General features: G+C 44.2%; 1 protein-coding gene across 1 annotated transcript in view; it reads right to left on the bottom strand.

The window, feature by feature from the left end:
• The window catches only part of cux1b (cut-like homeobox 1b), a 166,502-nt gene that overhangs the window by 32,817 nt on the left and 112,796 nt on the right, over positions 1 to 20,889 (bottom strand). The window contains 6 exon segments of the mRNA XM_053651364.1: positions 9,576 to 9,672; positions 11,568 to 11,616; positions 12,208 to 12,266; positions 13,808 to 13,996; positions 14,098 to 14,202; positions 14,973 to 15,021. Coding sequence (XP_053507339.1) covers positions 9,576 to 9,672; positions 11,568 to 11,616; positions 12,208 to 12,266; positions 13,808 to 13,996; positions 14,098 to 14,202; positions 14,973 to 15,021 — 548 coding nt within the window.

The raw sequence follows: 20,889 nt of genomic DNA, 5'->3' as shown, positions 1-20,889 counted from the left end.
TCGGTGTCGCAGACAGAAATATACTCGTGCCGACGTAATTATTTCTTTCATTAGAAAACTAACATCTTATTTACAGAAAAAAATATTGTTTTAAACGGACGACTCGGAGCGAAATATTCCGAAAATCGGCCGATGAGTGTGGAGCGTCGGTGGGAACTCGTTTAATACGGTTTAAAAAGCATCTCAGGGAAATTCCTCAAGAAATCGGGCGAGAAAACGCCGAGAATACGTTTCTGGAAATTCTCGGCAAACTCGACTAGGCAGTGAACGCTGGGCATTAAACACGCCCGCAATTAACGCTTTACCTTGCGTCTGTCCCGGCTGAGTCACCGAGTTCTGTCCCAACTCGCCGTTGAGCCACAGCTGCATCCGGATGAAGGGCTCGCGACCTTTCTGGGTCAGCTTGCTCCACGGTTTGGGACGAGACAGCATGTCACTTACGCTCCCCTGAGAGAGTCCTAGTACCTGAATCAGACACAATTGAGAAAAGACGTTACTATATTGTTAACATGGGCGTCGTATTTGACCAAAAAATCCCCCCCCCCCCCAAAAAGCCTCACGAATGCTTGTCAGTGACCATGCGTTCGGGTTAGATCAGGAGTGAACAGTTAGTAACGTGCACATCACCAAATGAAAAACCCTAGAGAGAAGCGCAGCCTTTACTTCGTACAAGCTTAGCCCAGGTTTAAACAGTACACACCCGGTAGAAAGTACAAATAAGTGAAACGTACTAGACGGAAACGAGACTCGCGGCCCGCCAAACCAGTCGAGAAAAACAAAGCATGACGGCGCAAGCACAAAAGAAAAGAGAAGAAAAGAAATGAACCCTACATGGATCATCCAAGACTAGTTTACCTACGTTTACAGGTTAGCTTTGTTTGCTAGCTGGCTTCCGACTCGCTAGTCTGCTCAAACTGTTAAAGCAGGAAAGCGTCGTTTTGATAAAAGTAAGACTGGTGATGAGGGGGACACCTAATGCAAGCTGTACCCGAGACTAGCCCATCCGTTTTACATTAAAAAGGCAGAGGAAGTCCAAGTAGATATTGAAAAGGCATCACTTCTTCGTGCTTATCGCGTCCGCAGTCACGCGTTTAAATTCCCCGGGGCTTTGGTCGAGAGGAACGCGAGACTGCTACTGAGACTGTCTTCCTATTCAGATTCGGTAAGCCAGTCTTAACGCACAAACTCTGTGAGAACAAGCTCGAATTTAACCTCAACTCATGCGGTTATTGCATCAGGCAGCCCATAGGAAAGCAGTTGGGTTTGCATTGTGACGTAATGGAATCCGGTTCAACGTGGACTGCAGTACTGGACCTGAAGGACAAGGACGGGAGCGTTTGGGTCTCTTGTGGATGACTGAGCCACGTGCGGCGAAAGGAACCGACGTGTTTTAGCGTCCTTCAAAAAACCCAAAAAAACAGAGTGGTCGTCTGAGGAACGCTTCGTTCGTAGAAGGAACACTAGTTCCATCAAAACAGACTGCAACGATTTCTCATCGATCACACTTGCCGAGTTTAAACCGAGATTTGGCGCTGAAATCTCAGATTTAACCGACTGGCACAATTGTAGACGGATTTCGCCGTTCTGCTGGAGCAGATTTTTACAGACAGTGTGTGAGTAGGAAGAGGGAGTTAGTGGGTGTTAGCTGAGATGGTAAGTGGGGGGTAAGGAAGTTAGGGATGCAGAGACAGAGAGGAGAGAGAAAGTAAGGGAGACAGGGGCACGCAGACCTTCTCTCCGAACAAGCGCTGGCATACGCCACTCTTGGCTAGCTTCTCTTTGACCAGCTGGGTGAGCTCCACCGTGTCCAGCTCGCGGCATGAGAACAGCTGGCACTGCTCGGGCGCCAGCGGGGGCACGGGCGCTCTGGCCGGCCTTGGCACGCGGGTGCCGCTGAGCTCTGGGTAGGCGGAGCCGGCGTGGTGCCACTCGCTCCAGTACTGAGGGGCATCGAGCAGCCGGGGGGGCGTCTGGCACAGAGACACACAAAGAGGGGAGGGGCCAGCATCAGTCAGTACCGTCCAGTACAGGGTAGGAGATCGTAGCATCGTGGGGAACAGGAACATCAACCAAGGCCATTTTGCAGGCTACACAGTGGACAATACCACTTTAAACATTACTGTCAACCTTATTATTATATATATATTATTTTCGGGTAACTAAATTACTCAGGTAGCAGGATAACGATTTCATTTTCAACGCTCGATTTCATTCATTATTCGCAAGCTAGCGATTAGCAAGCGTCTTCATCTGGAGTGCTCACATCTGCTCATTAGGCAAGTACCGATGCTAAACAAGCCCACTCGCAAGAACGGTGTCCGATCTCACAGTAGCGCATTTAAACTTACTACACGAATAAACGCACCATTCTGCAGCGGCGTTTTCCTCAAATGTTTGAGATTCAGCTCCGTCGTCACAGCTCTGTGCACGTGACATTTCACTCAGAATCTCTCTCTAGCTCGTCATCAAGGGCGTTTTCGTACTTGCGGCTGTACCGGAACCGACTGTGGCCTCGTTCCTGGGGAGGATGTTATAGTTGCAAGGACGGATCTCTTCCAAACCTTGATCAATTTGGCTCTCGTAGACAAAATTATTTCAAGATTAATTTCAACTTGTGCTCGAAAGATACCTTCACGCCATATATCGAGAAGGTGTTACGCCTCGTCTGTGGACCACAACATCCCCTTCGCTGCTACCGTAAAAGCCGAAAGAGACCCCTGTTAACTTAAAGTAAAACGCCAGACCGACAGTTCCAATGAGACCAAAGACTGGTTCTCTGGACTGTACTGATTGCCTCAGTTCTGAGGAAAGTACAAGTGTGAACACACCCTCAATTGTCAGGAACAGATCTACGTTCTTTGAGCTTTTTAATGAGTGGGTGGATACATGGTCGCTAAGTGGCTTCGAAGAGTCCATTGATTTGTGAAACGTTTGGTACGGAAGGAATAAAGGGAGGGTCCCTGCACAAAAAAAAAAAGGAGGCTCACAACCTTCTGGCTCTTAGGACAGAGACTTACCCAAAATAATGATATCTATAGGTTCATACAACACTCAGAAACTTCAGGAAGCAGTAACACTCAAAGCCATTCCCTCTTGCCATGCACAGTAAAGCAACGGAGGCTCTGGGCTACCCGTTAGCCTTGTTACAGAATAATGTTTAGCCATGCACAAGTACGACGTGCTTCCAATAGCCATGCACATCAGTCGTCTTCCTCAGAACCAATCTGCTACCTGTCCATAACAAAGTCAAATCGGGTCTCCTTACCTCCTTGGAGTCTTCCATGCTGTGGTTCTCGTCGGGCAGGCCGGTTGCTCTGCGCTCTTGCTGCGAGTTGTTCCACCACTGCTCCCTCCACTGAACCCTGGAGGCTCCATCCTGGCCTGGAGATGCCGGACGCTCCTTCTTAATGCCGCTGAAGTCGAGTAAAGGGGACGGAGAAGGTGAGGAGGGTGAGGAGGATGAACAGGAAATCAGAAGAGGAGGCTTCTTCAAGCCCAGCGCCAGAGAACTGTAGGCGGTCAGGGGGGCGCCCAGTGGCGATGGTGCCAACACTTTGGGCGACAATAACGAGAGATCGCACTGAGACAGGGAGGAGGAGATGGAGGAAGAGGACGATGATGAAGACGAGGACGACAAGGACGTCTGCTGGGCCTCCATCTCGCGCCGTGCCTGCTCCAGGATGGAGCGGATGGCCTCGTCCGAACCTCCTCCTCCTCCTCCTCCTCCTCCTCCACTGGATGAGGATGGAGGCAGTGTCGTGTCAGCTGTTCGACGGGGAAACAAAAGCAAGTTAGGACGCCATTTCGGAACTTTAATAACTAGTTTCTGGAGGAACGGGAGAGGAGCTCAAGACTTGCCTGCTTTCTGGACCTGCAGCTCACGCTTGGCTTGCTCCAGGATGGACTTGATGGCTTCGTCAGAGCCGCTTTCGGGTGTGCGGATACGGGTGGTGATGTTGCCTAGGAAAAGGTAGAGGAAATGGAGGAAAAGATGAGTATACACAACAGCAAGATAAATCAGAGTAAGCCACTGTGAACTTGTGGAGAACCTTTATATATATATATCGATTTTTATTGCTTTAACATCCACCTGATGAGCTGCTCCTTTATCTAGGACATTTCAAAACGGGTGCGCGTGTCCTAACATCCGAAATGATGGAGGGCATGTTCTAGCAGTAACAGGCTGTATGTAAAGTGGAATCCAGCCGTGCTCAAGCCAACCACCAGAGTTCTTTAAAACACGGTCCTCCCTTGTAAGCCATCTATTCAACAATATACTTTTATCACAGTTTGAAAGTCTTCCCTGTGGCTTCAAATATTAGTTTTGGGCCACCAGTGCCTGGCGTGTTTATTTGACCGAGTAAGGTATTTGTGTAACACCCGCTTGTTAGAGAGGGCTATTTGACGCCACCCAGCCCTCACAAATGGGCCCTCATTAAAATACCTAAATTATACATTGGGAATTTGACTTGACGTCAATCAGGCAGTCAATGTGGTGAGCGCTGCACAGGAGGTGCCTGTGATCCATTTGAAACACCACAGGAAAGAACTTACTGAAAAACCCACAGAGGATAAAAACCTAAGCGTTTTTTTTTTTTTCCCTGTGCTATTCTTTAGGTGCAGATGCAATCGTGGTTGACCTTAAGATTCCACGCCACCTGACATTAGACACCACGCACAACTAAGTGAGATAGTGAGTCGAGAGGACTCGGTATCAAGGTCAGTTATTTTTCCTCTCTATCTGATTTTATCCTATTATACACACTGAACGAAGAAGAAAAAAACAACTGGCTTTAGGCACTGACACAAGCTTCAGTTTCAAACCTATACTTGAACACTACGGCCATAGTTATACCAATTATAAGAGCGCGAAAGGCAACGGGGACGTCACCAGCCACAAGGGGACCTTGGCCACAATTAATAAACTATCTAATAAACTAGGGGGAGAAAAAAAAAATGGACTAGGGGACACACCTGTCCGCGGGGCGCCTTCCGAGCCGGCTCTCCGCTTCGGGCCTTCCTGAAACATGCGGCTAAGCGCCTGGCCTGGGCTCTCTGTCAAAATAAACGACAGGGAAGAAAAAAAATGGACGACAAGATGAAAGAAGGTACGTGTGGTTGACCGGAACGTCGAACGCTTAGCACGGTCAAAAGGGTGGAGTGGAGAACGGGTTTGGAAATGACTTGACAATGGACCTGATTCAAGTGTTCCACGCCAAAAAAATAAATAAATAAAATTTAAAACAGCAGCTACCGAGGATGTTCCGAGTCCGGTTCACCGGTTCAGGCGAATACCTTCGAGGCATGCTTGACCACTAAGGATTTCAAATGACATGTCTGACGTGAGGACTGGGGTAACGTTATCTTTCAAACAGAACACTGTGTCAAAGGAAAGACAGTTCTAAATGCAAACATGGAAAATAAACATACGACTGCAAGGTTAGACCTCAGACGACTTTAGACCTCGGATTTTAAAGGCGTGGCCATCGCAGTTTTTAAGTAAACATTTTTGGGAGATACTCTAACTAAAATTAGTGAGAATCACTGGCCATTGCAGGAGTCAAGCCTAGTTACTTCCCCGAGGCCTCCACTCCAAGACCTTCTCCTTCTATCAAATGCAACCCAACCCAACCCGACTCTTCCCAGGTTCTTGACTCAGCTGGAAGCGCACCCAGAACGCATCCTGACGTTGACCTGAGATCAGTTTGGACACTTTACTTTTGATCATTAAGATGATCCTAGCTCAGTACAGACTGGTGCAGGTGACGTGGAACAAAAACTCCCCGGACTTTACCGTTACCTTCCCTCTTAGTCGATATTATTGACGGGTAAAAGGTTTCGGTATGGATTAGCGTGTGGTGAGGACAGCCGGCGGAGCCTGAAGGACGATCGGAAGCTTGGTCATGCGGAAATGAGCTGTGATGGAAAAGATGGGAAGGATCTAATCTGACAGTTGAATCGATACGCACAGGAGGAGAAACCAGTCGGTCATGGTATACGGTACACGCTGTACTTCTCTAAACTTCAAAGCAGCAATTGTTGGTTCATTAAGTCGATTCAGAATATTAACCGGAAATGCCAGTTTTAATCCCCAGACCATAACGTAGTAATGTGTTACAGTCTTCTGCGTTCTCAGGTCACGATGACACGGCATGCTCGGCACTAAATCTGATTCGTCGGTTGATGAACGCCGACATGCCTAACGACGACTTACAGGTGTTCGAGAACATGCTTGAATTTATACTGCTTTTGTGTAGCTCAAATCAAATCATTAGCAACATGTCTATCTAGTTTTGTATTAGAGAACAGGGAGGAAAAGGTTAAACGACTGCAGGTGAAGGTAGAATGTGATAAGAAATGGGTGTGGTGTGTGTGTGATGCCCCTCCCGTACCGACACGACGACCCACCTTCCTATCAAACAGCATTTACAAAAGGCACAAGCAGACCTCTCTTGTGACCTTGATGACTGATAAGGCATGTTGCTAATATCAGACTTAAGCTATAGGAAAATAAAAAAGTGTTTGATTTAGGAGAGGTAGCACTCACCTCTTTGCCTGCCCTGGATGCTGCGCAGCGCCAAGATGTTCTGCTCGTCCGAGAGGAACTGCTTCATCTTATGGAAGGGCTCCTTGCCGCGGATGGTGAGCTTGCTCCAGGGTTTGGGGCGTGCCAGGATTTCGCTGACGGACCCCTGCGACAGGCCCAGCACGTAGTGCCCGAAGACTCGCTGCCCGATGTTGTGCTTGATCAGCTGCTCTTTGACCTGGCGTGCGATCTCTGCCGTGTCCATATCCTCACCCTCGGAAGCGCTGCCCGCGCCCTCTGAGCGGCTGGGCGACGGCGCCGTGCCGTTGGTATCCGGGCTGGCACAGGGCTGACGCGGGGGAGCGGGTGCCAGTGCCAGGGGCGTGTAGTGGGTGTGGCTGAAGTCCTGCAGCGCTTTGGAGTAGAAGGTGTGCATGAGCTGGCGCTGCAGCAGTGAGCCCAGTGCCACCTTACCCGCCAGGGGGAAAGCGGTACCGTAGAGGTCCAGCGCTGGTGAGAAAGCATGTCCGCCATTAGCGCTGCTAGCAGTAGGTGACTCCGGGGGCGGGCCGGCAGAGTTCGGGCCTATACCTGGGCGACCCAGGAGTGGAGAAGGGGCGGGAGGGGGTGGGGCTGAGTTGACAGAGGTGGGGACGTGTGGCGCGGTCTCTTCTTTCACTTTCTGGCTGGCTGACCCTACAAGAAAGGGCAAACAAAATGCATTATGGGGGAGTTAACAAAAAAAGAAAAAGGGGTCTGACAAAAGACAAGGTGTTCTTTTTTTTCTTTTTTTTTTTTGCTATTTATTTTAATGTACAAAACAGAAAAGATTATAAATCTGTATTAATAGGTGTTTTTTTTTTTTTTTTTTTTTTGCCAAGCCCCCCAGACAAACCGCCCATGCATTTGTAGTTTGCACCTTTCTTGTAAGCAACAGCATGGAAGGACAAAGACTTCTGACACAATAATGGCCACCATGCAAAGTGACACTGCCATCCAGATCCGCTGTCGTCGGTGAGGAGAGGCAGAACAGGTGCTTTTAAAAAAAACACCAAACAAACGAAAAAAACATCCAGTCTTTGGCTCAGGCTGTCGAAGCAGTGCAACTCTGCTGGCCAACTCTGACTTTATCAAAGTCCGTTCCCGTTCCTCCTCCTACACGGCTGACGGGATTCAAGCTCGTTACCGCAAAACAGTCTCTGCCGATGAAGTCTTCCTGACTCTTTCAGTTCTCCGAGTGATTATATTTTAAAAACTATTTAACAAGCCACTGTAGCGTTGTTAAGTACACACAATAAAACTTTTTGTTTAAAAAAAAATTTAAATAAAGAAAGAAAGAAAGCAGGGTGGTAGGAATCACTAGAGGGAAAACAAACCCTGAACATCAGCAAGACTGCACAGTTTTCATAAAGGTTATGTGTTAAAATGGTGAATATTCATTGTATGACCTCATGCGAACCGATTAAATATTCAAATGCCGCTGTAGGTCGAATAGAAACTGGTACACTTGAGATCTTAACACAGGTGGACGGTTCTCGGAGGTGAATAGTTCGAGGGGAAAATTTAAGAACGGGAAAAACAAAAACCAACAACGGTTTATCCATGGATCTCACGTTGCGCGACGTGTCCGAGTACGACGATGAGGTACGACGGAAAACGAAGCCCCTACCTACCTGAACGCGAACGCTCCTGTGAAAAGCCTCGCTAAATACCCCTTAAAAAGGATCTCTTTTTGGAAGAGTGGATGTTAATCAGAATAATCAACAAATCCATTTCGTGTACGCAAACGACCAAAGGGCGCTTTAAATTAGAGGGACGTGATGAGGTTAGGCCGTAGCGACCTGTCAATTATGGTAATTTTATGCAAGGCTCTGAGCGCTATGTAAATATCCTGTTTATGCAGCCCCGAAGCAAACGCTCTTAACATTTTTCTCATCCACTCATGCATGCAAACCAACATTGTTAAATGTCAAAGCTTGTGAAACACAAGCAGTTTAAAAAAAAAAAAAAAACAGTATAAATAAATAAATAAATAAAAACCCTGATGTAGGACAGAATAGAACCCTGTATGTCTGAGGAGATGTGTTCGTATGACACTAACTTATCGAATAGCAAAGCAGGGTAGAGTAACGCATATAAAAGTGTACGACTCTATATATGTCTTTATTAGGAACACTTTGTTAGGAACACCTTTACACCTGCTCGTTCGTGCTGTTATACAATCAGCCAATCACGTGGGAGCACTATACAATGCAGATAGAGGTGAAGAGCTTCATCGAGTGGCGGAAAAGCATCTCAAGACGCCGAACCTCGACAGCTGAAGAACGCATCGGGTTCAGCTCCTGTCCGAGTCCAAGAACAGCGATCCAAGGCGGTGCGATAGTCTAACTCGCTAAGAACACACGTTTTCCCCTTCGTTCTGATATTCGATGTGAACATGACCCCTATCTGCGTGATTTTAAGCACCGCGCTGACGCCGCACGACTGGCTGAACGGATGACCGCGCGAACGAGGAGGCGAACGCGGGTGTTCCTAATAAAGTGGTCGGTAAGTAAGTAAGCAAGCGTATGCATTTATTTATGATCGAGACATCACAGGGGAAGAGAAGAGAGAAGGCGGGACTACAGTCGGTCCTGCTCGAAATGTCAACGCACATCTGCTGATGAGCAATTATCAAAAGAGGCATGAGTAATGCAGAGAAGTGCCGAAGTGCGCCGTTTTTTTCCCCTCTTTCCCCCTGACAGGAAAAACAGCTCAAAATAAGTGTCTCCATTTTAACAGCATTAACCTGTTCCACCGTTTTCCCCACCATCTCTTGGGTAAAACATCCCATAATACCCAAGTAATACCTCAGTGTGCATTATTTGTATTTGAAATCGACCACGTTCCCCGTTTGACTGTAGGAGTGTACGCCAAAACCCCGAACTGTGTACACAGGTGTTTATTATAAGAAAACGTACGCACGAGCGGATTTTCGACATGGAAACTAACTTTCTGCGTGCTGTGCATCCTTTGTTGCGCCCGGACGAGCTCTTGAGGACAGACTTACCGCTCAGCTCGGTGTTGGCGTTGCGGAGCGACGCGCTCTCGGACTGAAGACTGCGGTTCTTCTCCAGCAGTAACACCTCCAGCGGTTTAGACGAGTCCTGAGATGGAGGAACAGAGTCAGAGTACAAAGAGGTGTGCGTTCAGTGTGATCTCAGCGACTTTAACCGTGGCACTGGTTGTTGGCGCGCTGCGTTCGGAGATGCTTTTCTGCTTACCGCGGTTGTAAAGAGTGGTCCGTTTGAGTTACCCTAGCTTTCCTGACCTCTCTCATCGACAAGCTGCTTCCCGCATGCGGAACTGCTGCTCACTGGATGTAAACTCTAGAGACTGCAATTTCTGAAACGCTCAAACCAGCCTGTCTGGGACCCACAACCATGCCACGGTCAAAGAGATCACATTTTCTCCTACTCCGACGTGTGATGTGAACGCTGAAGCGAGTGCGAGCGAGGCCGACGTTCAACTTTCAGCTGTTTGCGACGAACAAATCAAACAAAAGCGAGGGAAATAGTTCGACACGACGAGCGCGTCAAGTGGTTTCCCCAAATTCAACTGAAAATGCGACTTACAGTGATTTCTCCAGTTTCAAAATTATTCAACCCCTTCATGGCGAGCATCTTGAGTGCTTAGTAGAGCATCCTTCTGCTGTTATGACCTGCTGCAAACACGATGGGGAGCTTCTGGCAGCTGAAAGTCTATCAATTTTGACAATAAACCTGATTCGCAACGGGGGGGGGGGGGGGGGGGTGAATAATTTTGATTGCAACTGTAGTATAATGTAATGTAATGTAATATAATATTCAGTGTATAATACAGAACACACGAGTCTTTAACACAGAAATCAGTTAAACGTCTTGACTTTTTAACTCGCTCTGGAATACACACACACACTCACACACACACACACACACACACACACACACACACACACAGCTCTTTTACTTTGTTTAGGTTCAGTTCCTGGTCTAGACTCCGCCCCGTCCTGTTACTGCTGTTTTAATAGCTCAGTCTGTTTATGATGTTTGACTCACACATCCTTGTAAAGTCTCAACACACACTACCGGTCAAAAGTTTACACACACTCATCCTTTATTTTATTTTACCTCCACATTTTAGAATAATAATAATAATAATAATAATAATAATAATAATAATAATAAAGTCATCAAAACTCTGGAGTAACACAAATGTAACTATGGGGATTATGTCATGATAAAAAAAAAAAAATCCAAAATAAATCAAAGTAATTTAATATTTTAGCATCTTCAAAGTAGACGTCCTTTTCGTTTCGAATTTCCAGAAATGTATTCTTGTTATTTTCTCGAGCGATTTCTTGAGGAATTCCCCAGAGATGCTTTTTAAACAGTATTAAAAGAGTTCACACCGACGCTCCACACTCATCGCCTGCTTTTCGGAATATTTCGCTCCGGGTCGTCCGTATTAAAAACGTATATTTTTTTTTTGTAAATAAAATGTCAGTTTAGTCTAATGGAAGAAATTAAAACGTCGGCACGATTCTATTTTTGTCTACGACACCGATTTCAAACATTTAAATCACACACCGTCAGATCAAAAGGTTTGTAAAGATCACGAGAAACGTTTCCGTCGAGTGTCCACAGACTTTTGACCCATAGTGCAATTCTAGTGTGGGGGGAAAAATAAAATAAATAAACACGACTTATCTTCTATGTGTTCTGCCTTTCTAAAGATTCTGCCTTTCTGCGCTGTGCTTGGATTTTGTGTGTGAGGCTTATTATTCTTCTTCTTCTTCTTATTATTATTATTATCAGGTGCAGTTTCTTCTCATTTCCTTGGGCCCGGATTTCTGAAAGCGCTATAAAGTTCTGGCAGAGTTCTGACAGAGTGTTCAAGCCTGACGCTCGTTCTACCAGTCGACGATGATCCCGACGTTACGAGGCTTTCAGCAACTCAGCCAGGCTTTTATCTGTGATAAGCGATTCCTTACTCCCTGACCATCGCTGAGCGTCGTAGTTACCTGCGCTGTGGCGTTGTCAGACGGCCCAAACTCCATGGACTTCAGGATACTGCAGAGAAAACAGCTGGGTCAGAAACATCCAGATCCCCCCTCCCCCAGATAAATAAATAAATAAATAAATGCGCACACAATTCTGTCCAAATTCCGATCCATGCTCCTGTTATTATATTCGTTTAAATAAGAGGCGTGACCGTGTTCAAGCCAGATCAGATCAGATCACTGCTAAGGAATGCTTTCAGAGATGCAATCAGCACCGGGACTTAAAAGCACGTCAGGGGGAGGAAAAAAAAACAAAAAAAACAGTTTGAATAAAGAACCCATTCACTAAAGATCTATAAACACGTGCGAGTCAGGAAATCTGGACGTCCATCAGAGATCGGCAGTGCACCGATAAGCCCTCGTCGGAGCTTTACGCACCGCTAACCTAGTTACCCGAGCATCCTTTCACTCACAACGCACGCTTTATTATATACAAATGCCAAATAGGAGCGCTGATTAATCATAATGACCGATCTGGCATTTTGCAGCACGACTCCGAGGGTGGATGAGGGGGCTAATGAAAAGGCTGCGCTTCGTTAAGCATATTACGCCTGTACGTTTTAATGCGCTGCAAATTAACGAGGCCGCTCCGAGCTCCTACCTCAGCTCTTTCTTCACCTCCTCGTAGTCGGCCTGCTCCTGTAACTTCTCCTCCAGTTGCTGTGCGCGGCACCGGGAACGCGGGGATATGAGGAAGGAGGAAAAAAGAGAGAAGTGAGAGTAGAAAGGAGGAGCGCTCAAACATCAATCCGAATGTACTTGAGCTTTATTAACACGAAAGAGCGCTGTTTTTAAGGAGGACTTCTTCGACTTCCCCTTGCTATTTCCCCTCCGGAGAGTCCCCCTTCATCAGACAGTGCTCTATCAGCTTAATAAAAAGTGCAGGATATACGCCACCTATAGGCCTGAGCACTCAAGTCGCTATAATGAGGTTTTTTTTTTTTAAACGTTCAAATTATTAGTCTGCGCTCGGTTTTATTCGTTATACTTTTAGCATCATTTCTTATCATTTATTAACCTCGATTCATTTCGACTTCATAGCTTTTCCTTCTGGAAAAAAACAAACAAACATTTTCAGATCGGAACATTTGTTCACATCGTATTTTCACTTCGCTTTTTAATGAATTGTGCCATAAATAAAAAAGGAAATGTTTAATCTATCGTGTTACTGCAAAAAATACACACCAGGATATTTATAAATTTCTTTAAAACTCACTTTATTTATTGTTATATTATATTTATTAACCTTGCTGATGCACTTTCACATAAAGTACGTCTTACTGAGGGGTGCCTGGACTTTTTCCTGCTGGAAAACTTTCCATACCTTTTTCGTTATATTTATTTATTTATTTATTTATTTTCTTCAAACCGATTCAAACCCCCCCCCCCCACCACCTTTCTTAATAGTTAGATGAAATGAACTGGATCGTGAAAAAGGAAATGAGATACGCACTTGAACTATGTTACTGGAATAAATGGACACTTGAATATTTATCATTTTTTTACTTCGCGGCAGTTAGATATTCGTTTAAATTGACCTCCTTTTGAGGATTCCTGGCATTTTCTGAGTTTTTTCCCCTCTGCATAATTGTATTTTATTTATTTAATTTTTTTTAGCCTTTCTATCTTTGTTCTTAATTTTTTTTTTAGAAGGCGTAAACCGAGTCATGAAAAGTCAGACTATTCCCAAACTAATTGTCCGGCTCTGAAAGTCAGTCTACTCTTCCAACCTTTCCACATGTGCAAGAACAATCTTAGTCTTTTAAAGTTATAAAGCAGACGATTCGTTTTACGTTGTCGTTTGACTGGTTTATATTTCGGAAATCTACCGTGCCATGGTTTTAAAGTACAAAAAGTGCTATATATATATAAAAAATGTTGTTTTTTAAAAAAATTTTTTATATTCACAGTAGATTTGTCCCTACTGCCAATGATAAGTGTATTCGTGTTGAGAAAAACACCGTCCTCATAACCCCCTTATTCTTCCAAAGAACCGCTGTAATGTAGGTGATGTACACACATATCGGTGAGTCAAAAGAGGTCAAGAAGGGTGTGTTATATTTATTAATCACCTCAGCTATGTCTTCTTGTTCATTCTGAAAATGACCACTGAGGGACAGAAACCCGTTTCATTATGCAGGACGGATATGTTCTGTGTGTGTGTGTGTGTGTGTGCGTGTGTTTGGGGCTTGTTTGAGGACCTTGAGAGTGACGCTCTTGGCACTGAGCTGCTGCTCTAGCTGGCTGATTTGGGTGGAGGAGTTCTCGCGCAGTTTGGCCAGACTGGCCTGCAGTCTCTGCACGTCCTCCACCAGCTGCACCATCTCCCGCTCCTTAGCACTCAGCTCGGCCTCCAGACTGGAGCGTGACACCACCTCCACCGCCTGCTCCTACACACACACACACACACACACACAATATTAATGACCAAGGACAGGAAGTGTTTGCATATTCAGAACTACCACACCATTCTGTAGTGAAGAAATGGTACCATATCCGGAGCTTTCTGGATCTGCGTGGCCAGCTGTAGGGACTTGTTAGCTGACGTGAGCTGCTCCCTCAGTGACTCGGCCTCTCTCTCGGCTGTCTCTGCTCTCTGTGGACGCGCGATGATTTCCCGTTAAAATTCCCGATACTTTCCACTAACTACTACAGCAGACCGCTGGGCGTGTCTGTCAGCTCATATACAAACTCAAACACACACACACACACACACACACGAGTAGACGTCCAGTAGTTTTATAAGTGCACTTAAAATGTGTCTCGACACCCCTGCATGCTCTGTCCACTCCGAGGCCCAGGGCCCATCAACTTGACAGATGCTTTCTCCACCCTGCAGTGAAGATGTAGAATAGTCTGCTTCCTGACGTTGGTGGATGCGGGACTTTTGGCAATTTACAGGCTTTTAAAGACCTGAGGATTTCTCCGATATCCTGAGATAAAAATCAATCAAAGGCCTCCGTGTACGACAAGCCTGATAATCACATGTCTCATAACGCGCCAGTAGTGTGTATTTATAAACATATAACTTAAGGCTACGACATGATACACTTTACTTAAAAATGTGACTCAAAAATCATTCAGATATGCTGCTTGAATCTCATCATCATCATCATCATCATCATCATCAGTATTCTGCAGACGTTTTCCTTTGTAAGTTGAAAGGAAGTCGAGTCGAAATGCCCTGAATAAAAAGTCCTTCTCAGACTGCTTTCGGAAACATTCCTAACATACAAAAGTCCGACTTTCGCTAGCAGACGCGAAGTCGGCGCATTAGGTCAGAGCTTCCCGTGTTAAGCCAACGAACAGCTGTCAGGATATGTACTCATGGTTTAATAACTCGCATCCTGAAAGATCACGTCTTACCTGATTGGCTCGCTCCAGATCGGTCATGACCATCTCGATCTCGTCGGCCCTGAGGAGGAAGCACGAGTACGTTTAACGAAGACGGCGGAACACCTCGTTTTAGCATAAGCATGATCACGATAATGTTGTTGTTTTTTTTTTAGTACAATATACTTTTAAAATGCAACTCTTGTTACGATGATCTCCTTCAGTAAAGATCATCGTGGTCATCCATAACGCACACATTTGCTGAATTTATATTTATTTGGAAAAGGTTTTTCCATCACCCTTGATTTCCTTTACAGACAACAATTTAATATTAGTATGAAGATGTGAGGAAAATAGAGGCAGGACCACATCCTTCTGCAGACCAAGCCTCGATCCTTGTGCGTGTGTGCGTGTGTGAAAGGAAGTCCTTACGTCTGCAAGTATTTGACACTATTGTGTCAGTGGTGGAGTCTCACACACACACACACACACACACACACACACACACACACACACACACACTAAGGCCCATTAAGCCCTCTCAGTTTCAGCGTAATCCAGTGAGCTCTGGAGTCGTGATTAAGCCTCTTGGACTAGCTCGCAGGAAAACACTGGGATTACAGCGATACACTTTTTAGGCTCTGCGCTATTCACGCTAATCTGATATAATATCGCTCTCCTGATTCTCTCGGTTAAAAGGGCCGCGCACGGCTAGTCGCTGCAAGCGTATGAAACGTTAACGCCACTCATGTAGGTGTAGCTTAATGTCAACAATAACAGTTCTTCAGATTTCCTCATGGTGGTGTAGTGGCACAGACCTGCTTTAAAGAAAGGGTCTGAGACTTTTCACTTTCGGTTCGTCAGCTTGAGGCAGGCTGATACCACACACACACACACACACACACACACACACACACACACACACACACACACACACGCGCGATTGTTCAAAGGATGTTGCTGAAGGACACGGTGTTACTGACATCACCGTGCTACTGGCATCCCAGCTACTGTGTGTCCTTCATAAGTAAGCTGTACCCTTCGAACACACACAACTGATGTGACGCTGTTCGCACACAAAACGCACGTAAACACGCTAAGAAACGTAAACAAGCGAGCAAATAAAGTAAAATGAAGTGATAAAGAAAGTATTAAGCAAATTGAGTCATTGAAGTAAATAAGGGAAATATTAAGTAAAGTGAGAAAGTATATTAAATAAAGTATATATGTAAAGTAATTAAAGTAAGGTAAATAAAGTAATATTAAGTAAAGTATGTATGTAAAGTAATTAAAGTAAGGTAAATGAAGTAATATTAAGTAAAGTATGTATGTAAAGTAATTAAAGTAAGGTAAATGAAGTAATATTAAGTAAAGTATGTATGTAAAGTAAATCTTAAAAGTAAAAAAAGTAAGGTAAATGAAGTAATATTAAGTAAAGTATGGATGTAAAGTAAATTTTTAAAGTAAATAAAGTAAGGTAAATGAAGTAATATTAAGTAAAGTATGCATGTAAAGTAAATCTTTAAAGTAAATAAAGTAAGGTAAATAAAGTAATATTAAGTAAAGTATGCATGTAAAGTAAATCTTTAAAGTAAATAAAGTAAGGTAAATAAAGTAATATTAAGTAAAGTATATATGTAAAGTAATTAAAATAAGGTAAATGAAATAATATTAAGTAAAGTATGCATGTAAAGTAAATCTTTAAAGTAAATAAAGTAAGGTAAATGAAGTAATATTAAGTAAAGTATGTAAGTAAAGTAAACAAAGAAAGTATTACATATACTGAGTAAGTAAATAAGTAAAGCAAATTAAGTAAAGCATGTACGCAAAGTGAGTAAGTAAAGTAAATAACGTTAATATTACCTAAAGTGAGAAAGGAAATCAAGTAAATTATGGATGTAAAGTAAATAAAGTAATATTAAGTAAAGTATGTAAGTAAAGTAAACAAAGAAAGTATTACATATAGAGAGTGAGCAATGTAAACTAAGTAAAGTAAATGTGTAAAGTAAATAAAGCAAGGTAAATAAAGATTAAGTAAAGTATATAAGTATAGTAAATAAAGAGAGTAAGTAAATAATGTATGTAAAGTAAAATTAAGTAAAGCACGTCAGTAAAGTTAAGTGAGTCAGTAAACAAAGTAGGTATTTAACTAAAGCAAGTAAGTAATGTAAATGAACAAAGGAAGTAAAGGAAGGAATGTAGGTAAGCAAACTGGAAAAGTAATATGTTAAATAAGCAAGTAAACGAGCCTGACAGAAAAGTGTCAAAGCAAAGTGAAACGAGTGTGTACTCTGAACCCAGAGAACTCTAACTGCCAGTTGTAAGGACCACACCCTGTGTCCCAGTTGCTGTTATGTTTTGTGTAAAGCTGTCTGACGGGGGTGCAGGGGCACGTACGCACACGCACACACGCACACGCACACACGCACACACACACACGCACACACACACACGCACACACACACACACACACACACACACACACACACCGGGAAGAGTCATGCCAGTGTGTTAATTACACTAACAAGCTAACATCTAATTATAGGTGATTCTGCATGAAGAACTTAATTATGTTAATTAACGCTGGGGCTCTAATTACAGATGTCTTTCGGAGTGGGTGTGTTTGTGGGGCAGAGAGGTCACGTGTTTCATTTATCATTTCAGCAAGGACACCTACATGGAAGGGGTGTAACACACACACACACACACACACACACACACACACACACACAGCAAACATGAGTGCCTGCTTTTAAAGCTGCGTTATGAGGTCATGGAGGTTTCGTGTGTGTGTGTGTGTGTCCTAAGGTTACTGAATTTAACGCAAGCTGATTCAGCTCTTATTAAAACCCGACTGCATGGAGAATGTAATTATTCAATCGAAGCACAGATGCACTGGGTGTTTTTAAATAACCACTGGATTTGGGAATTACAAAGGCAATGCAGACTCCAAAGCACGGGATTTGTATATGTGTGCCTGTGGTCAGTCGTCGAGGCGCTCACCTTATAAGCCTTGCTGAAATGAGGGGAAATGACAAACCGGCCTGACAGACTCTCGCGTTTCATCCGCTCTAGACGACATGGCATCCAAGATACACCGTTTTATTCTTTTATGACATGCAATCAAGTTTGATGCCACAGGTTTGATGACTGGTGGCTCAGTATTTAGGTGTGTGCGTGTGTGTACAGGGAGCACGGACCTGCTGCTAAGCGACAACGCTTACAGATGAGAGAAGCCCTAGCAACTGTCTCTAAGCACCCTTCATCCCTGGAGTCTAATTGAGCAATCAAGAGACCATTAGAATTCCAATTAAACGGCCGATTATGTTTGATTGGGTTTGATTAATCCAGAGCCGTGGGGACCTTGTGTGTGTGTGTGTGTGTGTGTGTGCGAGAGAGAGAGTGTGTGTGTGTGTGTGTGTGTGTGTGTGTGTGCAAGCGTGGGATGGCACAACTGGTTTGGTTTCAGCAGGTGGATGCTGGCAATGCCACATGTGCCAGAGACAGAGAGAGAGACAGAGAGAGAGAGAGAGAGAGAGAGAGAGAGAGAGAGAGAGAGAACGAGAGAGGACTCCTTAATCAGCACTCTTCACTGCACTCTGGAGAGCCTACCTGAGCTCCTCTCTCTCTCTCTCTCTCTCTCTCTCACACACACACACACACACACACACACACACACACACACACCTGACCTAGATACCACTCTACACACACACAGATAAAGAAGGAAAAGAAGGATGAACAAAAGAACGAGAAAGAAGACGGGACAAAGAGCAGAAGGAAAATAGAATGAAAACAAGAAAAAAAAAGGTATAAAAAGGGAAGGAAATTGTGAATAATGCAGGAAAAACCTAAATGGAAGACGAAGAGGGAGTAAAAACAGACGTGATCTGTTAGGAAGGAAGTAAACTAAGACAAAAGGAAAAGGAGGAAATGGAAGAAGGGAAGAAGTACACGACAAGCAAGAGAAGGAAGGAAGCAGAACAACATGGAGGACGGAAAGATTCGAAATAAAAGGAAGGTAAAAAAAAAAAAGAATAAGAAGGCAATGGAGAAAATTATAGGCTTTTGTATTACACAGCATGACGCACATTAGTGCCACCTGGTGTCCATAAGAAGAAAAGCAGCCATTAATCGGTTAATATTAATAAATATGTCCTATTATTCGGTTAAAGGTGCGGTCTGTAATTTTCTAAACTTGTAATAATAATAATATCTTTCAAAGCTGTCATTTATAATAGTGACACACGATAAACCTGGTGTTTCTGGTGTGGAAATGATCTTTTAGTCTTAGTACAGTAAAACTGATCAGCTTTTGTTCTTCACTTTATATTCCCACTGCGGTCAAACCCCTGCTTTCGAGCCAACTGATGATGTCAACAAAAGAAAATGCAAATCATCGCGTTTCCATCAACTACCGTAAAACAAATACTGTGAAGAGGAAAAGCTATACCTCACTATGCCATCATTTATTCCCACACCATATCCAAACACCTCACTCACTATATTTCAGGGGTTTTTTTTCTTCTGGATGTCAGGGTTACTACAGTCAAACTGAGACAATGAGCAAGACAGCATGAATAGAGTGTATGTGAGCAGAACCTGAGGGTGTAAATGTGACTCAATAAGCCTCAATTTCCTCCTGGCCAGAGCACGACTAGCAGGATTACAGAAGCCACAATAGATTCCCAAAAACTCTCCACAGAGGTGCAAAGCAAACGGACAGCCTGTGGTGGTGGAAAAAAAAAAGAAACAACGATAAATTCGGCAGTTTATAGATATTTATCTTCTACAATAAAAACTATATTACCCCATAACCCCATATCCCATCTCCCTACCTCATTATCCCATAATTCTATCCCATAACCCATCGCCCTACCTCATTATCCCATAATTCTACCCCATAACCCCATATCCCATCGCCCTACCTCATTATCCCATAATCCTACCCCATAACCCCATATCCCATCGCCCTACCTCATTATCCCATAATTCTATCCCATAACCCATCGCCCTACCTCATTATCCCATAATTCTACCCCATAACCCCATATCCCATCGCCCTACCTCATTATCCCATAATTCTACCCCATAACCCATCGCCCTACCCCATTATCCCATAATTCTACCCCATATCCCATCGCCCTACCTCATTACCCCATAGTTCTACCCAATAACCCATCGCCCTACCTCATTATCCCATAATTCTACCCAATAACCCATTGCCCTACATCATTACCCCATAGTTCTACCCAATAACCCATCGCCCTACATCATTATCCCATAATTCTACCCAATAACCCATCGCCCTACATCATTACCCCACAGTTCTACCAATAACCCATCGCCCTACATCATTATCCCATAGTTCTACCCAATAACCCATCGCCCTACCTCATTATCCCATAATTCTACCCAATAACCCATCGCCCTACATCATTACCCCATAGTTCTACCCAATAACCCATCGCCCTACATCATTGTCCCATAATTCTACCCCATAACCCCATATCCCATCGCCCTACCTCATTATCACATATTTCTACCCCATAACCCATCGCCCTACCTCATTATCCCATAGTTCTACCCCATAACCCATCGCCCTACCTCATTATCACATATTTCTACCCCATATCCCATCGCCCTACATCATTATCCCATAGTTCTACCCCATAACCCCATATCCCATTGCCCTACCTCATTACCCCATAGTTCTACCCAATAACCCATCGCCCTACCTCATTATCCCATAGTTCTACCTCGTAACCCCATATCCCATCGCCCTACCTCATTATTCCCTAGTTCTTCCCCATATCCCATCACCCTACCTCATTACAACATATCCCATAATTCTACCCCATATCCTATCACCCTACCTCAATATCCCATAGTTCCACCCATTAACCCCATATGCCATCGCCCAACCTCATTATTACATAGTTCTAGCCTA

Source organism: Ictalurus furcatus, chromosome 20, assembly GCF_023375685.1.
Source record: "Ictalurus furcatus strain D&B chromosome 20, Billie_1.0, whole genome shotgun sequence".
NCBI lineage: Eukaryota > Metazoa > Chordata > Actinopteri > Siluriformes > Ictaluridae > Ictalurus > Ictalurus furcatus.
The sequence above is the reverse complement of the archived record's forward strand: the minus strand, read 5'-3'. Positions and strand labels throughout refer to the sequence as shown.